The sequence below is a fragment of the Lycium barbarum genome, chromosome 4 (genome assembly GCF_019175385.1).
Source record: "Lycium barbarum isolate Lr01 chromosome 4, ASM1917538v2, whole genome shotgun sequence".
In the NCBI taxonomy this organism is placed as follows: Eukaryota; Viridiplantae; Streptophyta; class Magnoliopsida; order Solanales; family Solanaceae; genus Lycium; species Lycium barbarum.
This window is the reverse complement of record NC_083340.1, coordinates 3,447,367-3,474,686: the sequence shown is the minus strand read 5'-3', so window position 1 is coordinate 3,474,686 and position 27,320 is coordinate 3,447,367. Positions and strand designations below refer to the sequence as shown.

General features: G+C 38.4%; 1 protein-coding gene across 4 annotated transcripts; it reads right to left on the bottom strand.

Annotated features, from left to right (window-relative positions):
* Positions 1-1,069: 1,069 nt before the first annotated feature.
* LOC132634871 (E3 ubiquitin-protein ligase listerin) lies at positions 1,070-21,125 on the bottom strand. Of its 4 annotated transcripts, none has more exons than XM_060350988.1 (19): positions 20,859-21,125; positions 20,676-20,778; positions 20,508-20,570; positions 20,106-20,183; positions 14,592-14,683; positions 13,572-13,674; positions 12,854-13,006; positions 11,991-12,640; positions 11,418-11,874; positions 10,201-10,667; positions 6,416-7,148; positions 5,396-6,104; positions 4,031-5,046; positions 3,457-3,915; positions 2,704-2,934; positions 2,040-2,376; positions 1,884-1,970; positions 1,713-1,798; positions 1,070-1,481 (listed from the first exon to the last, which is right to left on the bottom strand). In XM_060350988.1, the coding sequence occupies exons 1-16, from the start codon at positions 20,912-20,914 to the stop codon at positions 2,149-2,151; spliced, it is 5,598 nt and encodes a 1,865-aa protein (XP_060206971.1). In that variant the 5' UTR covers positions 20,915-21,125; the 3' UTR covers positions 1,070-1,481; positions 1,713-1,798; positions 1,884-1,970; positions 2,040-2,148. The 4 variants fall into 4 exon arrangements, with proteins under 4 accessions (XP_060206971.1, XP_060206972.1, XP_060206970.1 ...); XM_060350989.1 differs by having other exon boundaries at positions 1,884-1,961; XM_060350987.1 differs by lacking the exon at positions 1,884-1,970.
* Positions 21,126-27,320: the final 6,195 nt, after the last annotated feature.

The following is a 27,320-nucleotide window of genomic DNA, read 5'->3' as shown; positions in this document are numbered from 1 at the left end:
CTCAATATGATAGACAACACTCCTCATTCGTTTACAATATCCGTATTTCACAATTTATCTTCAATTTCTCCATAAGAAATTACCAAAGTTATGCCGAACCCGGCATACTTATGCCAAGTCTGCCCATAAGGTATAAGTATGTCAGGTCCGGCATAAATTTGATAATTCCTTAACAAGTTTATGCCGGTGGGATCATACTTTTAATGGGCAAACTTTTATGCCGGCCCGGCATAAACTTGTGAAGGAATTACCAAAGTTATGTCGGACCCGGCATACTTATGTCAAGTCTGCCCATAAGGCATAAGTATGTCGGGTCCGGCATAACTTTGATAATTCCTTCACAAGTGTATGCCGATGGGGGCATAGCGAAATTTAAACTTTGCCTTGCGAATTTTTTTTAAAATTTTGACTGTTTAGGGGTTCGAACCTAGAACCCATGGGGTTTAGCCGAAGGGCAAAATTTAAAAATTTCAAATATGAGGGGCAAAATTTAAAGACCACCCCAAAAGAAGGGCAATTCGCCCAAATAGAACTAAGTAATTGGCCAGTCCCAAAATTTGTGAATAACTTTAACAACAAAAGCATAATTTGCTCATTGGGCAAGATAAATAGAACGAAGATAATAAAAAATTGCTCCCACTAGCAAATTTGTGAGTAATTGAACAAGCGTAATTTTTCAATTCTCCTAATAGTGTGGCACAAAATTATTTTTGCAAAACTTTCTCAAATGGTAACATCTTATTTGTGCAAATCTTCCATAGAAAGCGCCGCGTATTACTTTCGCCTGTAGATAATTGCAAGATCATAATTGCGTAAACTGAATATTTCTAACCCTGTTGTTCTTGCAGGACCTGTAGCTAAACCATTAAAGATAATCTCACTTAGAAAAGCAATTGTCCCACCAAGATTGAAAGGGAAACATCAATAATAAAAATCATGGTTCTTCAAGGACGTATTATTTCAAATCCGAACTGCATTGTACGTCCCATTTCAGTTCGAATTTAAACCTCCTCAAAAGTCGAAACCTCATAAAGGAAAAGAAAAAAAAAAGATTCAAGAAACCCGCACGGCCATAAAAAACACACAAATTTGCAAATGAACAGCAAACAATATCGACATCCGGGGAGAAGTAGCAAAAATGGCACAAGACAAAATGTAACCAAAAGATGGGGCATCTGACCGCTTTCCTTCGCTGTTGCTCAAGGCAAAGTAACTATATTAGACCTCTATCTCCCTCCCTCTTCTCTCTCTCTCCCCGGTCTTTGTGCATAAATTTAAATGGGAGATCCAAGACCAAGGGAATATCTTTACATTTTTGTTTTTCAACCTAACTTTATGCAAGCACTGTTCCAAAACAGCCATTACAGTAGCAATAAGCAGATACCATTGGAGATAACTACGTGCCTGCCTGTCCACAGGTTTTCACCTAGAATTCTGATAATCTTAGTACCCGCTTCACAAGTGCAAATAGCCATATTCAACTGCATGAAACGGGAGAAAGATGTCAATTAAGCTTAAAATTCATACTAGAGGAAGCCCCAACCCCCAGAGAGCCATGTTACTTGCCCTCCCCTGCAAGGGATGAAAATCTTGTGAAAAAAAATCGAAATAATTGAAAAAGAAACTTCAAACACTTTCTGGAAACAATGTCGCCTAAGGTGGGCTTAGAATTTTGAATAATGGGAGCAGTCGGTCTAGAAAGACATCTTTACCATCTTAGCTCATTTGTATCTTGAAGCTGCTCACTCGAACAGCTATCCCAATTCTCAGATGACGTGATAAAAGAAACCAAGGTTTCCTGACCACACAAGAAGAATATCATTTTAATTATATAAAAACTAAAAACAGCTGCATTACTAGATGTTATTATCACTTGAGATTACCGCAGGTAACAACAGTAAACAAACTGCAAGGTCTTCTCTTGAACAGATTTTTTATTTTTTTTTATTTTTAACAGCAAACTGCAAGGTCTTTGATATAAAAAAATCAGCCCGAGAAAGAAAATAAACAAAAGAGGGAGAGAGAGAGAGAGCACTTACAATTAGCTGCAGGAAGAGTATGTCAACCCCATGCCAACCTCAGCATAAGTGAGAGACAATGAAATCAGGAAGAGGGGTGGGGGTTGTGGGCTGGGCTTTGGACAACACATCAAAAAGGAGATTGACACAATGGACAAGTTGACTTGTGAGAAGTAGAGAACCATTTATAGAGGCAGGCTGAATGGAACTTATGTTTGCAGGTTTTGCAAGCTAGCCGTGGAAGGCTATGATTTGAAGTGTGAATGACACTGTAACATATGGGGCACTCCTCGACACCTTCAAATTCCTTATCAAAATTGCTCTTCCATATGCAAATTGCTTCAGCTAAGGCACCATTCTGCATTGTAGGAAAAATAGATCATCAACCTCACTTCCAAAGCACTCTAAGAAACACAGCTTAGCCACTAAGCAGTTAATTGACATCAAAGATGATAAATACCAATACTTAAAAAATCAGTACATGGAACCTTGGTATTAAAAGTGAAGGGTGACATTTTAAATTGAAAAAGAAAGAAACATATGCATGATCAAAGAGTAGAATATTAAATGTAACAGTTACATTAAGGCAATAAATTTAACGTAGTGAGCACAGACATAGAGGAAATTATCAGTAGGGTGGGATGGGAGAATGATGCAGTGCAGAGATCACAAGTCAGTGGGACACCTGATTACGAAGAAATGACATCATTGACATTAACCACTTTCTCTGCTTAACCTCACTGATGCCAAGGCTCTTGGTACAATCTACATCCACAGGCCGCAGTGGGTAAGATGCCGGAAGACAAATTATTAGGTCCATTCCTGTTTCATCTTTTGTGTAGGTAGCCACCACTTCACAAGCAGATTTGCTCACAGTAACAGAGAAATTATCATCCGCAAAATTGGCTTTTTTAATCTGCATTTGAATGAAGGTCAGTGAGGCGTTTAATGCTCTCATAAGTAAGAGTATATATGACCCTACCGCTTTCAAAATAAAATGATTCATATTTTCAGGAGAACACCTCGAACTCCCTTTATTTTAAATATGTATTATCATAATAATGGTAGCAATGGAACAAAACGTGACAATGTGATAATAATATGACATGATGACAATGCTGCAGTTCTTATTGATCAAGAACGTAATCTTTCTTTTGTCCCTTCCAGGCAATCGGAAAAGAAAGAAATGGTTAATATATTCAAGATAATTACGTATTTACAAAATACGGTTGTGTAATTAACACTTGGGCTGATATCATTAACCGTGCTAACCTTGGTATAAAGTTATGCAACTCTGTCTCATTTTTGCTCTAGAAACTATTCAAAATCATCTTAAATCTTTTGTCAATTTGATCACTAGAAACCAGATGGGTAAAACAGACAAGTTCATTTCAATAAATGTTCCAGTATCTCAAGTGCGTAAGGACATCATTCATACCTGAGAGAGTTCATTCATAATCAGAGGTGGGCTACAATATGCTCTGGTGAAAAATTCAATGGCAGATGAAGTAGAACGGTCACGTATATTGCTAAACCACCCACGAACATAAGCAGGAAGAATACAGAGCATGAGGCCAAAAATTGCACCAGCAAGTGAAGCAACTTTTTCTGGTCCAACAGGCCAAAGCGATTCCAAGCAAAATGACACAGAACTACAAGCAATGGCACGAGTTGCAGATTTCGCTGCTTCTGAAACTGAAGCTGGAAGTTCTGAATCCTTCTTTTTCAAACTTGATGGTACACAAAATTCCAAAGGGATATGCTGGAAAAGGCAATCTAACACTGTTGAAGTAGCAAATTCTTGAATGTATTGAACCATTCTCTCCCTTAGGGGTGATGATGATGGTAGTGACACCACATGTGAAAGTAACAAAGACCAAGCTAGAAAGACCTTTATCTGAAAAATTTAAAGATATTTAGCAAACAAAAGCAGTTTCTCCATTAGCTTTGAAGAAGAAGCAAACATAAAAGGGGGGGAGGGGGGGGGGGGGGGGGGGGGACAAAAAGCTAACCCGTTCAAATGCAAGTAAGTCCATTTGAAGAGCTTCATATGGTAGTTTTTCCAGCATGGGAGACACTTCTGCCCTAAGATGAAGACTTTCTTCAGTAGAACCGTCAGCATCTCCACCAGAGGAACTTGTCTTTTCGACAGTGTACAAAGCCAACTGAGATACAGGTTCAGTTGAAAGAATAACATAAGCAGCACACCTTAGGGAAGGAAGTGTCTCGGCAGAAAACAGCATTGCATATAAAGAGCTAACTGGCCCTTTACTTAGGCCCCAGATTTCAACTGATTTTACTGCCTTGTCTCTTGCAATTGAAGAGGACTCGACAACAAGTGATGCCACTAAGTCCCAGAACTCAGAATGATCAAGGATAGATGATGCTACAATTGAAGAAGCTTCACCACCATAAGAACTTGCCGAAGCCTGGGTAGCGGCAGTAGAAAAGAACAGCCGAAGAACACCTTCTATAATTCGGTCTTTGACCATGTCCCATCTGTCACCTTTCAAGCGATTAGAAACATCAGGAGCAGGGTTTTTTGCTTCGAAACCACTTATGTTGCAAAACAAAGAAAATCCAATTAGAGCATTGCTTGCGAGTTTTATTGGAGTAGAGTCCTCCACTGAAACGGTATCGTTGACCCTTTTCAGCATAACTTCTAAATGTTCACAACCAGAAGCATTTGTAATAACATCATTCACATTCTCAGCAACTTCCTCCATCACAACGACTGCTCGTTCAATCCACCACCTAAAACGGTATAGAACGAACTCCCAGTCATCCTCACTAAATTCTTCCCAGCAATAAGCAACTGCAACCAGAATTACTTTTGATAACAAAATCTGCACAACCGGCAGCTTGTTTATCACAGATAATGCAGAACTCTTTCTCTGCTTCTGAAATAATTCTAACAGTAGCATTCTCTCAGTAGAGCTGACATATCTTTCTGGTCTTAACCCTTTCCCTCCTTCAATTGGTCGTACAGGATAGCAGGATATAACAAGGTAAAACCAATCTGCCATATCTGAAAATACCAAATTCCATTACACCTAAGACGGATAAATTGCAGATTTTTGTGAAATAAGCTTTAAGTCTAATGAATTGGAAAAGACATCAGATATTAGATGCATAAGCCAACACAGTAATTACACTATATCCCACAACAAGGATAAAGCAAAGGCCATAAAAATAGAACACCCCCCCCCCCCCACCCCGCAAGCATGACATACATCTCTGCCACGAACCAAGACACTAATTTGATTACTTCTTATGTTTTCTATATCAGGAGCCTAGTTCTCAGCGCAGAAATAAAATTGCAGTTATAACAGCTTATCCTTTAGAAAATTGACACATTGTAGACAGCAGTATTTTACCTTCTCCCGTTTGCCATGCATTTAAGGGTGGAAAAGACTGTGTTCGCTGGAGCCAGTCCATGATAGCCTCTTGCACTTCACAACATTCAGTAGAAGCAGACTGCATGCTTGCACTCTCTCTGTCAAATGGAACACTCAACGGCCTAATGATTACGTTCATAACTGAAGGAAGTATCCTTAAACAGTTTATATTTATTGTTTCACCAATATGGAGTTTATTCAGAAGCAGATTAAAAAGAAATACTGCCTTTTCCTTTCCCCATACATCATCTACGAAAAGTCTAGACAGTAACGATACAACAGCTCTCAGGAAGGGTTCTCCAATACTCTCCATGTTTGTAACAGCAGATAAGTTTGAAAGACTCAGTTCTGCAACTCCCCCGTAAACAAGTGCACCATCGAGCAAAATGGTGACAATAGAATCTAGCAACTCATCCTCGGGCGTATAACACTCACTATTCAAATATTCACAAAAATAAGGTAAGAAGGAGCACAAGGCATTGCCACCATTCCATTTCCAAGTGCATAAGATTTCAGCTGCCAGCCAGGCACGGGAATAATGACATTGAGGAGTTGTGGTAGGTTGATTACTAGGATCCTCAGTTGAAGATGGAGACACATTAGAAACAGCACCTGCGACGATTATATCAAAACCTATCTTGGGTATAAGTCTGTCTATCAGAGCAACAAACCTGGTGACTCTTGGGTTCTGCAAAGGATGAAGTACACAACTCTGAAAATCTTATAATATAAATCGAATTTGAATGCATAATATGATGTAAGTCACCTTCGAAATGCCAAAATGATGCTACAAAATGTTACAAAACTAAATAGTTGAACGAGTAAGTGAACAAGATGGGTATACTTCCTCCGGGAAGAAAACAAGAATATGTACCAGTTATAAAACCTCACTGTAACTCCCTCTTTTCCAACAAGAACATAGCAGTGAATTGAGAAGTAGGTGCACAAGAGCATCCAAAACTGCTCAATATAAATTACTTAAATGGGAAGGGCACTCACATCAATTGGAGCACTCTCAGTTTTCACCAAATCTGCTCCTTTCCTGTCTTCCATATCTGGTGCAACCCAAGCAGGCCATGAATCATCCTGGCTTAGGAATCTGTCTAACAGCTTTTGCTTCTCAAACTGATCTTGACAGAGACATTCAAGAAGTTCAAGGACCCAGTGACAACATAAAGATGTGACTTTCACAGCATCCAAATTTTCATCCTTAAGCACAGCACTCCTTACAGTCTGGACCAAGATGCTTTCTAGGATCTTTCGACTATCTATGTTGATAGTAAATAGGAACTGATTGCAAATTTTGCGATGGAGAGCATGCACTAGCTCACAAGAGGCCAACCTTATCTTTATTTTTTCTCTGGATTCTTCACCAAGTTCATCATTGAAGACAGTAGCCATGTTGCATTCCCAATTAATTACAAACAATGCAGCTACGATTCCCGAAAATAGCTCAACTTCATGATGCAAACATTTCAATGCAGAAAAGCCACCATCAAGCACTTGTAAAGCAAAATTGACCATCTCATTCACATCCATAGAAGGTTCAAATCCCAGTTCAGTGTTATTGTCTCTGATAAGTATCATTGAACACATGTCCTTGACCCATATGAAGGGAGAATCCATCATGAAAATTGTCAACTTCTTAAGAACCTCCCCTAATACTAGTACTAGTGTATTTTGGGACAGAAAGTTTGTTTCATCATCTCTTGCTATGCCACCCAGAACAGCACTGCAACAGAACAACAAAGTAACTCAAAATAAAACAACAATAACAAAAAAATAGGGTCTGTGAGTGTTTAGTGCTATTAACTGTAGTCTTAAGCAAATGAAACAACACCTCCGTACCACTGAAGCCTTGATAAAGAGATGGGAAATAAACAGACAGTCTATAAGCACAGGTGCCGAGATACAGAAGATGACCGCTTTATCATCCTAGCGAATAAACTGTGTCCCATATTGGCTGGGGAAATGGCATGTTGTCTCCTTATATGTTAGTGGACAATCCTCACCTAATGAGTTAACTTTTGTGGTTTAGTTAACCCTCAGTATCAACACCAGACTCATCCTATCCTCAATATATCCGATGTTGCCGCCCATGTTCTTATTATCATGCTCCAGACATCCAATTCTAGCATGTACAATAGGGGTGTTCGCCGGTCGGTATGATACAGCTTTAGACATTTCGGTTCGTGTATCCGGTTTCTTGAAATGCTATGCCAATACCATACGTTAGTAAATTAGGCATGATGATTTTTTATCCTTTCCGCTTGGTAACTTCACGGAGTCTTGTGTGATACGAAGGTGCTACAGAGTGGTGGTTAGACCAACTATGTTGTATGAGACAGAATGTTGGCCAGTCAAGAATTCTCACGTCCAGAAGATGAAGGTGGCGGAGATGAGGATGTTGCGATGGATGTGTGGGCATACGAGGAGAGATAGGATTAGGAATGAAGATATTCGAGACAAGGTGGGAGTGGCCTCAATGGAGGACAAGATGAGGGAAGCGAGACTGAGATGATTTGGGCATGTGAAGAAGAGATGCACGGATGGCCCGGTGCGGAAGTGTGAGAGGTTGGCCATGGATGGTTTCATGAGAGGTAGAGGTACGCCAAAGAAGTATTGGGGAGAGGTGATTAGACATGACATGGCGCAGATCAAGCCCACCGAGGACATGACATAGATGGGAGGTTATGAAGGACACGAATTAGTGTAGAAGGCTAGTAGGTAGTTGAGTGTTGTCGTAGAATTACTATTGTAGTTTCTTGTCCTTTGATTTATGTTATTCTCTAGTGTTTCGTGTACTTCGACTATCGTATGATTTTGTGGCAGTTATGTTATTATTCCTTTTTTCAGACTGATTTTTGTCTATTTTTTTTTTTACATTGGTAACATTGGTATTGATAGCACTAGGGCAGTGTTGAAGCCATTTTTGTTATTATCTATTGTTTCTTTACTTTTATATTTCTTTTTCCGAATTGCTTTTGTTTACTTTTCTTTGAGCCAACGGTCTATCGGAAACAACCTCTCTACCTCCCAAGATAGGGGCAAGATCTGCGTACACTCCGCCCTCCCCAGACCCCACTTGTGGGATTACACTGGGTTTGTTGTTGTTGTTGTTGTTGTTGTTCGGTAACTTCAGTTTGTTCGGCTTGGATAGAGAATTGTACTTTCTTTTGTCTTTAAGAAATAAATCTTGGACAAAACACTAAATTAAAGAGTCTTTTGGAACTTTCATTTTTCTAGGGAGTGCGTTAGAGGAAAGGTCTACCTGATCATGTTCTGGAATAAATATAGAAATTGAAAAGCAATGCAAAACAAAATTTACAGTTGAAGCGGTATTCTTACATTGCGGAAGAAGAAAAAAGATAATTCAAATTTTAATTTAATTTCTCATTGTCACAATATTCCATCTGGGATTCATCAAGCAATGACATGAGAACGACATTATTTATTTCTGGTAAACGGAAAGTAGGTAACAGAAAAAAGTGGGAAAGGTAAAAAGAACCTAAGAATAAAGGAAGTAAAAAATTTTATTTCTTTTACATCTATGTTATAATCTAAAACATGTGTATTGTATAAGTAGTATGTTTTTTGGTATGGTATCTATTAAGAAATGAATCTTGGGCCTAACTCAACCCCAAAAACTAGCTCATAGAGTGAGTATTGTCCAAGTCCATATAAGGAGACCAATTATCCATCGCATATCCTATGTGGGACTCTTAACACTCTCCCGCTCTAGCTCTGATACCATGTTAAGAAATGGATCTTGGGTCTAACTCAATCCCAAAAGCTAATTTATGAGGGGAGAAGTGCTCAAGTCCATATAAGGAAACCATCCATCTCATTAACCACCGATGTAGAACTTTTTCACTCTTCAACAGTATCCATATCGAATACCGAATTTTTTAAGAAAAACCAAATACCGTATGGTTAAGAAATGGATCTTGGGTCTAACTCAACCCCAAAAGCTAGTTTATGAGGGGAGAAGTGCTCAAGTCCATATAAGGAAACCATTCATCTCATTAACCACCGATGTAGGACTTTTTCACTCTTCAACAATATCCCTATCGAATACCGAATTTTTTAAGAAAAACCAAATACCGTATGCCATACCAAATACCGATTTTTTAAGAACTTAAACCAAATCCATACACCATACCAAATTATGCATACCCCTCATGCAGAGGGTGTTAAGAGTGTCACACGTTGACTAAGGGAATGGGTTGTAAATCCTTGTACTATTTTGGTCAATGCTCACTTCATGAGTTATCTTTTAGGCTTGAGTTAGGCACACATTGACTAAGGGAATGGGTTGTAAATCCTTATATTATTTGGTCAATGCTAAATTTAAGAGTTACCTTCTACGGTTGATTTAGGCGCAAGATTTATTTTCTTATCAAGGAGGGCCCACAGATTTGATGTGTAGCATGAAATTTAGCTTAGAAAATTCTGATGTCCATAGTTAACTGAAGTTTTTACTTGTCGTATTATATTTTCCCCCTTCCCATTGAGATGTTTATTATACAATTTTAAGATAGGAGACAATTACCAAGAATTGAAGGCAAAAGGTAAAAACTCCTAGTCCCAATAATAGTTCAAATGATTTTTATAATATAACGGTGATGGAAATGACATCCACAACATAATTTAATTAGGTATCAAAGTTAAGCAAATGGGAAAATGCAACCACTTTAATGCTAGAGAATGTACACTATCTAGTAAAATGGAGGAGTTAGAGCAAGACATGTGTGAAGAAAATATTTCAGGTATTTTTCACATACCGCATATATGAAACATTGGAAGTTCCAAAAGGTGGAAAAGCTCGAACAACAGAAATGGCAGCAAAATCCAAAAGATGATGATGCCAATAGGCTGCATAGGGAACTTGCAAAGTACTTCTATTGCTAGCTCTCATTTTTGCTTTTTCAATGAGCATAGCCAATAGAGACAGGCAATCAGAGTCCACAATCCCATCCGCATATTTCAGTTCTTCCGAATTTGTTGCATGCATAATGATGCTAGCCCACTGTTCTGCTAAGCATTCATCATCAAGTAACGAAATCAAGAGATCTAGCCACATGCTAGTAGAGGGACTGTTAGCCTGCAAGCACCGTGGGACAAAGGTTTCCTTGAAGACATGCAAAAATTCTCTTGCTTCGGGTTCAATGCAAAAGATCTCTTGAATTATCTTCCGCGGACCAAATATAGAGACAGCAGCCACCATAAATCTCACTGCATTAGGGGAATCCTAGAATTGAAAACCCATATGAGAGAATGAAAGTGAAACTGAAACCATTTGATAAACTAGAAACAGCAGCAACAGTAATTCTCACTGCAGGAATCCTAGAATCTTTTTTTGCTGAAGAAGGGAATCCTAGATAATACAACAACTCATTTGAGGAACTGAAAGATATTGGTCAAAGAACCATCAAAGCAACCTCTTGCTACCTTTTTGGATGAAGAGCAACCTCTTGCTACCTTTTGGCAAGTCAGGTGTGAAAGTATTTTGTTTACCTATACCCCGAGGAGCAAACACAAATGCATCTATAGATTCACGGACCAGGCAGGAACATGGTGAAAACCACAAAAGAATCAAATGCGAATAAGCTGAGTTTGGACTAACATTATTCGGGAAACTGAGTAGTGAAACATAAACAAGCCAAATATATGCAGCTACAAAAATCTTGAGTCTTCCCTTGAAAGCAATAATTCCCAAATTAGTGTTTTAAAAAGAAGGCTAAGCTTTGAATATTCACTAAAATAAGTGGTCAGCAATTTCTTGGAATTTTATGGAGACAATTTCGTCACAGTTTAAAAATGAAGAGACAGAAAAGTAGTATTAGATAGAAACAGGCATGTCAAACATATCCAAATTACCCTTTATCTCACTCTCTGTCCTTCTCCCTTTTTTGCAGAGGCAGCCATGGGATTAGAGCCCAAATTATTTTCTACTCACAAAAACACGAACAAAAGAATACATTACCAAGGAATAACTTACAAGTGTTTTAATAATGGGCAACGACTTCGACAATGTTGGTCCCACCAAGTAAACCAGAGGCCAAGTTTCACCTTTCCTTACTGCTTGTTGATTCACTACTGACAAGAACTCAGTCACCCCTTCTGCATTCTCAACAGAACTGTCTGTTTGTTGAAATACACCAAGGCAGGTCTGTTGGAATGTTGAACAGAATTGCAAAAGCAAATCAGGCTCCAGCAAAAAGATATCCGAAAGGATTTCAACAATGCATTTCCCAAGATCCCGCACATAACCCTCTGGAATTTTGACATTAAGCTGTCTTGATCCCTGATGAGAAGGTTGAATACTATCCGAAGAAAAATCCATAGAATGGTTCTTTGAGCTGACAGAGAACAGGTATTCATGCCACAGCAGCTTTAAGAGGATCTGATCTGTAAGTGTCTGCTGAAATCTGTAGGAATCTGCTGCGTCAGAATACCTGGAAGAAGAAACACATATCTGAGCACAGAAACTTAAAGAAACAATTCTCAACATAACGATACAAAGCTGACAGACCACAGAAGTTCAAAGGGAAAAGTTCAGTGGACTCTTCACCTATCAGTGTTTTTCAGGCTAAATAGAAAACATTCTTTCATTGCTTTAAAAAGTGCAAGACGGTCTAGATGTGACGAATAACTCAAGCTTCTTCCTGCCCACAGATTCTGGAAAACTTCAAGAAGAAACTTCTGAGCTTCAACTGCTTGTGCAGGTACAACATCCAAAAATAATAACAGAGCAGGATATGATACTTGCTGCGATCCAAAACACCCGTTGCGAAGAAAATGCCAGAATCTACTCAAAGCAGATTTTTTAATCTTCAGGATACTCCAACTCTGTGGAAACTTTTTGGAAAACAGTAAGATCACAGCCCACATTGATGAATGGCATGAGGGATCCATTTCCTGGAAAGCTCCAAGTATTGCATCCGCTAGATGTATAATGTCTGTTTCTTTGATAGCATGAGGAATATTCTTTAAGAGACTTCTCATGACTGAATATGCAGCTGAGCGAATAGCAGAGCTCTGAGACTTCAGAAATCCCAGAAATAACTTATGAGTAGATAACAAATTCTCAGCACAGGACATAGCTAAGACCTTGGCTTTAGAAGCACGCTTTAACTCAGCTTCTGAAACAGGCCGTTCAGATTGTACGCTGACCACAACATCTAGAAGGGTGGCCAACGCCAATAATGATGAAGAAACTACCTGGAATCAAGAGTAAAACAAAGAAAATGAATCAGGACTAATGTGGATTGGAAAAAGAAAAAAAAAACGATTGTAAGAATCAAATGTGAGAAGCAGCGAGAAGTTTAAATCTTTTGACAAGTAAGCAATTTTTCTCCATCTGTCAGCACCAAGGAGATGCTATTATACATAGTGCAAAAATTCAGGCACCCACTAAACGTTAACGGATGTTACCTGCTTGTGCATCTCTTCCAGTTCATCTGATGCCACATTCTTATCTGACATGCTCTGGGGAGTAAGCTTCAGAATTTCCTCGATGTACCTAAATATCTCCGATGTGTATAAAATCAAGACATCTAGTCGTTTATCTTGTGCAGGAAAAGCAGCCTGTTAATATTTACACATATGGCAGTAAGGCACAGATGAAGATAAAAACAGCTGAAACTTTGCTCTATTTTGTTGTATCATAACAGACAACTAAGTCAAGAAGCTCATCAACAAAACAGAAAGAATATAGGAGAACTAATAGCATCTCCTTGATCAGATCATGCCCATTGATTATAAATCCCAAAGTTTACACAAAATGCCGTTGGATTCCAAAGGTATAGATCACAACACCTATCCATTCAGAAAAAGATTCAGATGGTGCATATTAACAGAGTAGGTACCTGTACATATCTGTTTTCTATGCCATGATGAGCAAAAGCAGAGCTGATCAAACATAAACCAAGTCTAACTAATACAAGGTTTTTTTTTTGAAGAAACTGTTACATGTAAAGCGTATATTGTTTCACTTCACCGTACTGATACACTTGCACATTGATCTTCAATTGCAGTTTGGTGTCTAGTACTTCCAATTAGAAGAAATTTATTTGATCCTCTTGTTGCATGTGAGAAAACCATGCAATTAAGTAAATATACAGTTAGGTTACTTTCTGAGAAACACATGAACCTGAAATGATCTTTTTGCAGCTTGGGAAACTTCATAGACGGAATCAAATTGGGAAAACCACCATGGTCCCATTAAAGACTTCAAATATGGAGCTACGTCTCTTCTGCAAAAAAACGAAAAGGAAAAGACCATGAAAATCACCTAAAGCAAAGGACGGGAAGCAACCAAATTTTTGCAAGCTATAGACGGTATGAAGTTAGAAAGCTACATATATGATATGCGACAAAAGATACTCTATCCATTTTAAATTAAATGGACTGATTTGACTAGGGGCAGTTTAATAGCCTGTTTGGCCAAGCTTTTGGGAGGCCAAAAATGCTTATTCTTTCCAAAAAGCGCTTATTTTAAAAAAGTGAGGTGTTTGGCCAAGCTTTTGGGAGAAAATAAGTGCTTTTGGGGAGTATCGGAAGCTGTCTTTCAGAAGCTAAAAAAGTAGCTTTTCCCCAAAAGCACTTTTGAGAAAATACACTTAGAAGTTGGAAGCACTCTTTAAAAGCTTGGCCAACATTAGTTGCTGCTCAAAAGTGCTTTTTTAAATTAATTGGCCAAACGCAAACTGATTCTCAACAAAAGTACTTTTTTGAAAAGCACTTTCCAAAATAAGTTGATTTTAGAAGCTTGGTCAAACAGGCTATAAATATGTTGGAGGTTGGAATAACAAGAAATTTTCCAAATTATGAATCAAGTTTCAACTAACGGAGAAGAAAGAGCTATTATAAAAATAGGTATCATTTGCACCACCCAATCATAAATGATTTAGAAGATCAATTTTTAAAATGCAAGTGTTTGTCAACATGTTGCGGAACTAATAAAACTATCACTGGCAGCAGGTGCAATCTAATCTATAGAAGCTAACAAGAAGCTCAATACCAACCTAGTTTCATCAAAATAAAGGAAAATGGGGATAAATTAAGAAACTGTAGACAAGTCATTATAGCTAATCTAGTTTGAAGATTGACTTTTGTCTGTGTAGCAGAAGCAAGAAAGTAACTGTATCTCGTTAATAAGATAAGTACATACCCAACAACACCAACAAGGTTTGTCATGGTGTCATGAGTTGCTCGTCGAACCTCTCTGTTGTAATCCAGTAGCAGCTTCTTGTATTCAAATGCCTAACAGGAAGAACGGGGGAGTAAGGGCCACTTAAGTGACTGATAACTAGCAATTCTGCCACCCAAACCATAAAAGATCTTGTAAGATACTCCGTAGATGTAGCAATACAACACTCAAATGGATGCACATAACCTCCCGTGGACTCTTATCTCTTTCATAGCAGCACTATATGCAAGTGAGCATATGTTTTTTGATAACCACTATGCGAGTGAGCATTTACAAATTCAGAGTGTATTCATCTGAATTAGAAATTAAAAATGATTTTTGAACTTAATTGATCTGATTCTTATTTCATATTTTTGGATAAGGTAAATAATCTTATTCACATTGGGAAAAACTTTCATCTGCAAAAGGTATACCAAAAGGTAGAGAATCTACATCATAACATGATTCTCTACAACAGAGACGGAATCATCTATACGAATAAGAATCACTAGAGTGCACCAAAAAGCAATCAAAGACAAAAGGCTATTCCTCAAATGTAAAAAATCATTTTCAATCCCCTCAAACGCTCTCCTATTTCTCTCCCTCCGTGCGACCCATATAAGAGCTAGCGGAGCAACTTCCCATGCCCTGCGTGTACCAGCCCAGCTATGCAACACATCTCTAACAGTACCTGACATCACCAGTTCACCACTGTATACCAAAAGTCCAAAACAATTCAAGACCACCCTCCACAAACCCGATGCCACCTTTAATGCAACAAAAGATGATCAACTAATACGCTTGAACACTTGCGCATAAGGCACCAACTAACATAAGTAATATTCTCTTCCTAAAATTCTCAGGTGTCTGATTCACTCCCCTCACTGCCAATCATGCAAGAAACACACCTTCCTAGGCGTCCTTGGAACCCATATCGATAAGTGCAAAAAATGTGTCTCCTCTCTCACCAACTATTGGTAAAAGATTTAATTGTGAATAAGCCATCACTCCTCAGCGCCCATCTCCCTGAACCCTTAATAGAGGGTAATACGCTATGCTTGAATAGTAAATCTAGCAACCTTTGAAACTTCCCCAACTCCCAATCTTGTAGATTTCTCCTAAACCTGAGATCCCAAAGTGCTTCCCCCTTATGGGTCTTCGATCTGTTTTGAACTGTCAAATCACTCTAAACCTTGAACACAGTAAGAAACGATACCCTCAATGGGTCCTCCCCAACAGGTGGCAAATGGACTGTCGTATCAAATATGAGCGTTGAAAATGGGTTAGGTGAAAACGGATAAAATATCCAACCCGCCCAGATTTGATACGGATAAAAAACTGGTTAACTGACGGATAATATGGATATCCATATTATCAAATGCTTCTTAAATAAGATGTGATCTTCTTTTCTTTTTTCCTTTCATTTCTTCTGATCAATTATGGTTCTTAGCTTTTGTTTCTATGTAATTTTAGGTACTTTTCATAGAGATTCCCCCTGGGGAATAATTGTTTACAACATACCTATGGAGAAGCATGTTTCCGGAAAAATGAAAATCTCATCGGTTAGTACTTAAACCAAATTTAACTAAGAGAATGGAATAAGAAAATTTATTCAAAATATAAGAAAATGTAGCAAACTAAACCCACTAGAATTGATTGCTGTATCTTATAAACCAAAACATTCATTTCATTCTTGGTTTTTCCAATTCTCTTCCTTCATTGTTTTGTTTCCCATTAGAAAGTGAACTTTTGATTTATTTCTTTCTTATTTCAACAATGTAAAACCTTCACAAAGAAAAAAAAAATCAACATAATAATTATTTTTCTTAATGATTAATTATCTTAGTTTTAGATTTGTCCATCCACTTGGTTAACTTTCAGAAATTGAAAGGTGAAAAGAAGTATAATTAAGATGTAAACTTGTTAGTTACAAGACTGTTGCTAAGCAAAGGAATTGAAAAAACAAAATATATGAACCAGAAAACATGTAAATCAAGTTCAAAAACCATTTTAAACTTGTGATGCAGATGCAAAGGTTCTGTTTAAGGCTACCTTCTGATAATCCAAAACATATTTGTCCCAGAGATGACGCCTCAATGCCTACTTTCTACTACATGATACAACTAACTAAAGTCGATTCTTAGCAAGCTTAGCTCGACTCGACTCCTCATAAAAGCCAGAGCTGATCTTGATTCTTGAGATCTAATGAACCTAAATAGATGGCTCGGGCTCGAGCTCGAGTTGGAGAGATCGTCAAGCAAAAAGCTAGAAAGAGAAGTGCTAAGAGAAATGGACCTTAGGCCTAAACCTAGAAGCTAGGTTATGAGATGAGAAGTGCCCAGAACCATAAAATGAGACAACAGATTACCTCAACTGATAAGGGACACTTAATACTCCCGCAAGCCTAGAACTAGACACGTTGAGCATGGATAACATGCCAAGGGGCTCAACCAAGAATAGGGGTGCGTATGGCTATAATACCATGTCAAGAAAATATAGAACTTGGTTTCTAGCTCTACCTCAGAAGCTAGCTCCTGAGATGAGGATTGCGCAAAACCGTATAAGAAAACTAACACATTCTCTGAACCAGTGTGACACAATTAACAAAAATAAGCTAAAACTTTTAACAACCCTGATAAAAGAAACATGCATTAACAATTCAATCTTTTCTAAATTAACTAAAGTAGTAGTAAGCATTCATCTACATATATTAAAAGCCCGAATAATTTTCGCTAAATGTTGAATGACGAAAATATCCCCGAGATGTCGATAGACTTTTATGCCCTTAAATATTTGTATAATAGTGGGATATAATTGTCCAAGATGGAATTCTTTTTCAAGATGACTTTTCAATTCGAATTAACATTGGTTTGTATTCTAATTTGTTTGTACTGATACCCTAATTCGTTGGACTGCCAATTAGGAATTTCATATCAACTAAGATTCTGTATATAGGATGTGGATAAACTGACACATTAGGCCTAAAATTTGAACGAGCTAATAATTTGTTTAATTTCATTAAAAAGAAATACCTTAATCAACCAATTCTTGTTCTACTAAAACATGTCTAAGAAAATATGTACTTTCAAATGAATTAGGACTACCATCTATCAAGAAGAACTAAAATTTGTTCATCCTCTTGAACTCTATTTATAGTACTTTCCACCACTTTTGAATCTATAATAGGGACCTTTGTCCCAATATGAAGGCATCAACGTATTTGTAATTGATCAAGAGTATTCTAATCCGATCTCTCTTTTTTTCCTAGGTTGCTGACAGTTTCAACAGGACATGGATGGAGGGATATTAAAAGAAAACCTTTCCGCTTTAGTGCTTGAAACTTCAATCGGCGGCAGTTAGAATCTTGCCATAGGCCGAGGTCAACAACAACAACAACATACCAGTGAAATCCCACAATGTGGCGTCTGGGGAGGGTAAAGTGTACGCAGACCATACCCCTATCTCGGAAGATAGGGAGGCTGTTTTCGAAAGACCCTCGGCTCAAGAGAAAACACAACGAGAAAGGTTAGATAAGCACAAGCAGTTCAGCAAAATGCAAATGAAACTAAAGAAAGCGAATAAGTCAAAATAGAGCAGTCTGAAAAAACGGAGCAGTAGCTACCACAGATAAATAAGATAATCGAAGTACAAGAAACAACATATAGTAGCAAGAAACAAACGACAATAGACTATAGATCGAAAACAGCGAATACCTACTAGCCTTCTACCCTAATCTGAGTCCTCCAAAACCCCTTATCTAAGGTCATGTCCTCGGTAAGCTGAACCTGCGCCATGTCCTGTCGCAGCACCTCTCCCCAATACTTTTTCGGCCTACCCTTACCTCTTCTGAAACCATCCATAGCTAACCTCTCACACCTCCGCACTGGGGCATCTGTGCCTCTCCTACTCACATGCCTAAACCATCTCAGCCTCGCTTCCCTCATCTTGTCCTCCATTGATGCTACTCCAACCTTATCCCGGATATCTTCATTCCTAATCTTATCTCGCCTGGTGTGCCCACACATCCATCGCAACATTCTCATTTCCACAACTTTCATCTTTTGGACGTGAGAGCTCTTGACTGCCTAACACTCTGCCCCGTACAACAAGGTCGGTCTCACAACCACTTTGTAGAACCTACCTTTAAGTTTTGGTGGCACCTTCTTATCACACAGCACTCCTGAAGCAAGCCTCCATTTCATCCACCCTGCGCCAATACGATGTGAGACATCATCATCAATATCCCCATTTTTTGGTATAATAGACCCAAGATATTTGAAACTTCTTTTCTTTGGGATGGCCTGGGTACCAAGCCTTATTTCCACGCCAGGCTCATGTGTCACATCACTGAACTTGCACTCCATGTACTCTGTCTTGGTCCTACACAACTTGAGCCCTTTAGACTCCAGAGTTTGTCTCCAAACCTCCAGCTTAGTGTTCACTCCGCTGCGTGTCTCGTCGATCAAGACTATGTCATCCGCAAATAACATACACCATGACACCTCACCTTGAATTCGCCGCGTCAGACAATCCATCACTAGAGAAAATAAAAATGGGCTAAGAGCTGATCCCTGGTGCAACCCCATCTCCACTGGAAAGTGCTCCGAGTCTCCTCCCACTGTCCTTTACCCTGGTCTTGGCTCCCTCATACATGTCCTTGATTGCCCTAATGTACACTACAGGTACACCTTTGGCCTCTAAGCATCTCCATAGAACCTGTCTTAGCACTTTATCGTAAGCCTTTTCTAGGTCGATGAAAACCATGTGCAGGTCCTTCTTCCTCTCACTATACTGCTCCACCAGTCTCCTCACAAGATGGATGGCTTCTGTAGTCGAGCGCCCCGACATGAATCCGAACTGGTTCTCTGAAATGGACACGCCTCTTCTCACCCTCATCTCAATTGTATAATCCTCTCTATAAATTTGATGAGAAGGTTTTAGAAGTAACCAAGAAGTTCGATAAATCAATAACAGATTATACAATTGAGAGACTGTCCTCTACAACTCTTGGTTTGACCACACATATATTGGTGTCTAAGGTACGTACTGTACTGATATTTCATTTTGCCCCTAGGTTTGGCAATTGAATTATCACGGGTACTTTTTTTCTTAGATGTTTCTTTCTCTTTCTTTAGTTGATAGAGTGACATATCTTAAATATCATCTGGTAAAATACTACACTAATAAATCTTCTATTTCCTTTTTAATTATATATGTGATCAATCTTTAGATGTTTAGTTTGAAAGATAACTGAACCAAGTGTATTGGCACTGCACTGCAAAAGGATGAATTCTCCAAAATTTTGGAAGGACTCAATGCTAAATCATTCCAAATTGAAATACACCATTTGATCGTTCTGTTTTAAGGTAACTATACGGTAAAAATTGTTCCTATGAGTTGCTGAAAGGTTGCAGGGAACTAGAACGAAACCCATACATCGCAAATCTGCAACATAAGATATAGCAATGCCCATCTAGGAAAGAGAAGTGAGCATACCCATTGTGGGATTATCGGTATTATCTCCTTTGCAGTCTTTTGTTGGAATAACTGAGATAGTGATGCCAATGCTTTTAGCTGTTAGAAAAAGAAGAGTTTTAATGAGCTTTCTCAAACATGAAAAATAAAGCATCGCCAAGCAACATGCAAGTCCAACAGAGAGATCAGATGACAAATGAATATGAATTTAAGCACATGCATGGTTCACCCAAAACTAGACATAAGGGGCAGGAAAAGGATGTATCGGGCCATGAACACATAGATATGAGTGCCCTTACTGAGACACTATTAACCACCTCTTGCTACTTGGGCACTATTAATTGTTTTCTAATTGACACGTCTCCAAACAGAAAAAGATTTGCATTGTAACAATGAATAAGAAACTTTGACATAGGAAATTACTTTAGTAGTAGGGTCTTTTCTGGCAAGCCTCTTCAAGTGTTGTGCCACTTCACTATCAATATCCTGCAACAGTTAAGAGGGGAAACAAGTTTCAAGTTATTTTTCTATTTAAGAAAGAACAGGTCATATTGAGATAAAGCATGAAAGTAAGTGGTAAATAGGGAGTACCAAGAAAGGGGGAGAATCTTCAGTAGAATCAACACGGGATGCCCCCATATAGCCTCCGAATCCCAAAGGCGTAGATCCTTGGGGCAGTAAAGAAGCAGCAAGACTGCAATACCCAATATTTGTTATTAGTATTACAAAACACCCAAACACACCAAGAAAGAAAGAGAAAAGAATGAAGAAGACCTGCTGCTAGAGGGACGAGACTTGGTTCTAGCTCCATCTCCTTTGGGTCTCCCCATTATTTTACTTCGCCGATTACTGGAACATTCACTATTTGCCCCGATCGCCTTTCTCTATGTACAAAGAAAGATGTTTCCCACATTCACTCTTTTGCCCCTTCCAATCATAAACCTTCCCATCCAATATTTTCTCCCTTTTTTTTTTTTTAATTTCGAAATTCTTTAATTTTAACCTTTGTTTGAGAGTTGTTCAATGTAGTGCACAATCAATTTTTTCTGCTAATAATATAAAGTGATTCACATAAGAATTTTAACCTGAATTTTAATAATTACTCTCTTTTTTCAATTTTAAAGCAACTGTCTAAATACCTAGCTCTAAAGTTATACTCCAATTTATTTCTTATCCTTTAAATTTATGGTCAATGTAAACCTTCAGATCTTGAATCTACCTTCTTTTTTTTTACCATATTATCTATAATTTAATGCCCTATTGAGTTTTAGGAAGTGATTCACATAAGAATCTTAACCTGAATTTTAATAATTACTCACTTGTTTCAATTTTAAAGTAACTGTCTAAACACCTAGCTCTAAAGTTATATTCCAATTTATTTCTTACCCTTTAAAATTATGGTCAATGTATACCTTCACATCTGGAATCTACTTTTTTTTAACCATATTATCTATAATTTAATGCCCTATTGAGTTTTAGGATATGAGTCTAAAGTTATTCACAATTTAAATACTATTACTTTAATGAACTTGCATATTTTAACTATGTGAAATAATTAAAAAAAAAAAAAAAATTAATTATCAGATGCTAAGATAAATCCAATAATACTTCCTTCAACTAGGAAAAAATATGCATATTCATTTACTGTTCATATAAGGTGTTGATTTCTAGTGCTCAACAAAGACTATTCTATCAATATTAAATCAAAAGCAAATCATAAATTCAATAATAACTTGACTACCTAATAATTATTATAAAGTGGGTCCCTTACAATTGTTGAAGTACTCAATAATCTCAACTGACAAATGAGAGAGCCTATATGTGTCACTATATAAAATATCAAAATTGTCAAGAGGAACTTAAGCAAAATCGTTAACTTCTCTGTGAGTTCTCGTTTCTCAGTGATATGCCACATCAACAGTGAATACCAGGCAAGCATGTCGATGTTAGAAAAGTAGTCCATGGTCCCAGGCAGGCATGACCATGAGACCTACAGCTGAAGCTTCTCAACTGTGGCTTCTTATATATAAGAGAATTTAGCAACAATTTAACTCTAAAATTTACCTTTAATAAAATGATGTCTAGCCACAAAAATTTCTTTGACTTGTTTTAAACCACAAAATTCAAATATTTGTAAGACATCAGTGCATCATTTACCATTCAACTTGAAAAATCTGAACGCCAAAAAAACCTATATAAAAGTAAAAGAGAGAATTTAGCTAAATTGTGAATCATGTGCTACAGATACTGTTGGATTTTTTGTCAAGGTTATGGGTCACTGCATTTGGGTTGACCCGGCCTGATAAGGAGAGATAAAATTAAGAGGTTAAAAACTTGCAGAGAAATTACTTCATACTTTAAAAACTCTACTATTATTAATGTGGAAAGTGGGGGATTCAGTTTTTCCTGAGAATAACTTCTTCTCCTCTTCTTAAAGGCAGTAAATGCTTTCTTCTTATCATGCATCTGAGAGAATTATCTTCTCTAATGCTTTAACAGTGCCAGAAACGCACAAAATTAGGACATCTAGCTCGTGAAGAATACTTTTGTCACACCACGAATCGGAGAAGCGGAACCAGTATCCGAGCCTTTCTTACCGAGCATCATCGTACATTACTTGCAACCCAACCTAGAGCAACAACATAGGTCCGACAAAGCCATCACATGATAGTCTGAACAGAAAAGGAAGACTCATTGATGGATCAACGACGCGCACGCGCACGCGCGCGCACACACACACATATATACAAGGGCCGACAAGACCAGAATAAGAGTCTATATGACAACATAAGGCCGACAAGGCCACACAGAACACCCCACATAGGACATATGTCTACAAGCCTCTAAGAGTGTAACAGCTATCATACATTCGGGACAGGGCCCCGACATACCCATACAATATATACAACATCATACCGACTCAGCACGACAACTCCGGGAAGAATGGAGCTCACCGATCAACCGCTGAACTGGGATAGCTTACGGTGGAGGTCCGTTAATCTGTCTACCTAGACCTGCAGCATGAAATGCAGTGCCTCCAGTAAAGGAACGTCAATACAAATGAATGTACTGAGTATGTAAGGCAAATAAGAAATATAAGAAAAGACATCAACTTAAAAGATAGGATAAGGAATCAACTTGTAACCCTGAAATGCCACTGAGGGCGCATGATATGCATACTTATATTTACATACATATATAACCTACCGAGCCTTAATAAGGTCTCGTAAATCTCATAACGTATCGAGCCACTGTGGGGTCTCGTAATCATCATAATGTACTAGAGGTAATCATACATATATAGAGAACAACAGGTGTCGTACCCACCGATTATAGCTCGGTGGTAAGTAGATACCATATATATGCATGAGGAAGAAAACATTCTGAGCTTATCGGAGTGACGTAAGGCCGTTAATCCTCCAAATGACATTATGCAAGCTAATTCATCAATATACGTCTCCATAAGAACCAAGAATAAGGACATCATAGGATTCACTTTGTGTTTCAATAGGATCAAGAACACAAACATTTCCCTTACTAGTATGAGTAGGATTATTATGACAAGACGTTTCCTTTCAATTGGATTCATGCTATAGAAGGAAATGATAGCCTTAACATACCTTAATAACTAGCCTCTACCCAAGAAAGTCAGAATCAGCCTCTTCTATGGCTTAATCTACAATCAACGAAGGTAACACTAGCATCAAGCTTACAGGAACACAAACAACAACATATCAAGCGGCAAACTTGCTATACGATTAACTAAATAGAGTTTCCTTCTGCCTTTTACCTCCATAAGTTCATCATAACAACAAGAGTACATGTAAACCTCCAAACCCACACTTCCAACACTTCAACACATCAAGACAACCCAACAACACAACACAACAACATTCAACAACTAGTTTACGACTTCTAGCCGACATCTCACATGTTCTGAACCAGCCAATACATCAAGAACCCAAATTAACTCATACACATGAATAAGGAATAAATTATTACCTTTAATCTCAGAACCATCCCTTTAGCAAGCTTTCTCTTAACTTGAAACAAGCTACGGATCAACTACGAAGCGGAGAAATCTAGTTCTTCTACCTCTATGATCTTTCCTAAGGGAGAATTATGTTAAAACCCTTTGGATCTTGTCTTGGAGGGTTTGTGAACTATTAGAGAGCTCTTGGAGGTGCTTAGGATCTATTTTGGGTCGAAAATATGAAATGAGAGGGGTGCCACCGCTAAAATAAAAAAGTGGAAATTTCCAACGCCTCAAATATGCCTTAGGATCTGTGGCGCAGATGCCCATATGTGTCACGGCCCAATTTGGAATAATGCGGGCATCTATATTTCCCTCTTCCGTAGGCCAACCCTCAATTAAATCACACATCAATCAATAGGGACAATGCATTTTAACTAGTAAGTATATATACTTAACAGCAAAAATCAATTTATTTAATAAACTCAAGATTGAAATAATTACAACAATTAAATAGTTACAGACTCATTCCGACTTCCCACGACCTGGTCTAGACTAGTACAAGAGTGAATAATGTAAATCTTAATATGGAATACAATTCTAGGACTAATCCTCCCTCCCCAAATGAATTAGGAGGAGATCTTCAAAACAGGTACCGTTCATCACCCAACGTATCGCAATCAAACACCTGAAACACTCTACACCCCAAAAGGGATGTAGCAAGAGCAGTATCAGTACAACTAACGTGTACTGAGTAAGTATCATAGGCCGACAATGGTTAGAAACACATATCAGTACAAGAATTCACAAATGAGCAGGATAAGCAACTAGATCAACACCATACATCTATTTTTCGCACACTATAACATCAAGATTCTTATCCTACATCCTTCCATAAGCCAAACATATAACAGATTCTACGAACGATCTAAGAGATAAATCAACAGGTATAAGGCAACAAAAAACGTAACCAAGTACACGTCATCGCCTAAGTAGAACATCTAAACCCAATTATGCCAAATTTCGATGGGTCCAATCCTAATCCAATATTACAAGTACAAACACAGAATCATCTCAATCTAAATCGTGATACAATGCAATGCAATGTCAAGCAAATATTGTGTACACATGTACTCCGGACTGAAATATCAACATCTCGCGAAGTCTAAGTGCCACTCGTCCCGGATCTTTGCCCAACAGACAGATGAGACCCCGGATCTTTGCCTAGGGTGGGATCTCACCGGCACCACCCTGGGGGACCCGCGGAGTCCATGCACTCACTCAATTCACGATTCTAGAACTAACATTGGATGTTGGACTCTCACATCACTCTCATTTAAAAATCGACCCAAGCTCATTACAATGTTTCACCAAGTACCAACAGAGTCTCAACAGTATGTCATGAAGAATGAGAATGAGTGAAATGCACGTGTCAACATCAATAATCAGCTCAATATCACAAGTACCAACGTGGATGTCACGACCCGACTCGTGGGCCATGACAGGTACTCAGAGCTTACCGAGCACCACTCTTTATGCTACTCATCATACCCATCCTGAACATACACAATCTCCAAGGCAACACACACACACACACACACACACACACACACACACATATATAAGCCCTCACGGTTGTAAAAATGATATACAAAATACAATGACGAGATCACATAACATTTACAACCCACATATAGGTATCTACGAGCCTCTAACTGCAGTACTGGAATTAAAAAGGACGGGACAAGACCCCGCCATACCCCAATATGTAAAAAAAAGAATATACCAAGAAATGGCAACTCCGGAGTAGTGGAGTGCTCCTGCAAATCTGCTGAAAAAGCTCCTAAGCGTCTGCCCCGTGTGGGCATGAACACAACGTCCATAAAAGAAAAGGATGTCAGTACGAATAATGTACTGAGTAAGTAAGGCATATACAATAACATAACAAGGAAATATAGAAAACATAAGAAAAGAAGATAGATGTAGCTTCTTGCCTCTTGAGGCGGAATCATGCATGCTCACTTTTACTATCACGACCCGACTAGGGGGGCCGCGACGAGCACGCGGTGCTAGCCCACCCGGGCACCCTCTTAACTTACTCTTATGCTTACATCTAGGTGAGCCATATAATTAGACATACACTTCCTTTTTATTTAATCATACTAGTCCCTTATTGGACAATAATATCTTTCATATCATCAAGGCATTTATGCCATATCAATGTACATGGGCCCACATGGCCGACAAAATGATATACAAAAACGTAGACCGACAAGGCCAGACATCTAATCATACATACGTGGCTACGAGCCTCTAAGAAAAAGGTACAACACATCACATGAGCGGGACATGACCCCGCTATGCCCATAATTATATACACAAAAGAATTAATACCCAAAAGTTATGGCTCTGAAGGAAATGGAGCTCTCTATGGAATCTCAGGATAAGCAGCTACGGATCAAGTCTGTCTCCGTGTGCACCTGCGGGCATAACGCAGCGTCCACAAACAAAAGGACGTCAGTACGAAGAATATACTGAGTATGTAAAGCATGATCAACATCGGTATTGAAACATAATAATGGCATATGAAGTAGCATAAGAGGGGAGACAGTAATATCATTATCATTTGTATTCCATAGTAGTTCTCGTACCATATTTGTGCTCGTAATCATATACATAATCTTATCTTACTCATATTCATAGTATATACATAATCATTTCATATACATATCATTTACATAGCGTACCCGTCCTCGTGAGATCGGTGTTTCATACATACTTGGCCAACCAAGGCTCAAGGTTACTCATACCTGGCCCTACCAAGGCTTCAGGGTTATCCGTACCATCTGCAGATGTGTGCGCGCGTTTCGTAATCGTATACATACTTTATACATATATTCATATACATATATTTAACTTACCCGGTACCATAGGCTCGGGGTTCCATCATAGCCCTTCATAGGCACACATACATATAATAGCCCGTAGACATCTTTAGCATCATTATTATTATTATCATTATTACTATCATTATCATTATCGTTACATTTAAATCATAGTCTTACTCGTCACATGAGGTGCATAGTACATTCGTGGTGCATATCAAGGATACTGAGCTTATGAGCTCGGAACGTCAATCATTAGTAGTCAACATACTCGCATAGAGGAATTAGGAGTTTGGCCAAAGAACCATGCCTTATGAAGGAAGGGTTAGCCTCACATACCTTTTCATTGAATTATCCTACACTTGCACGTACTCCTCC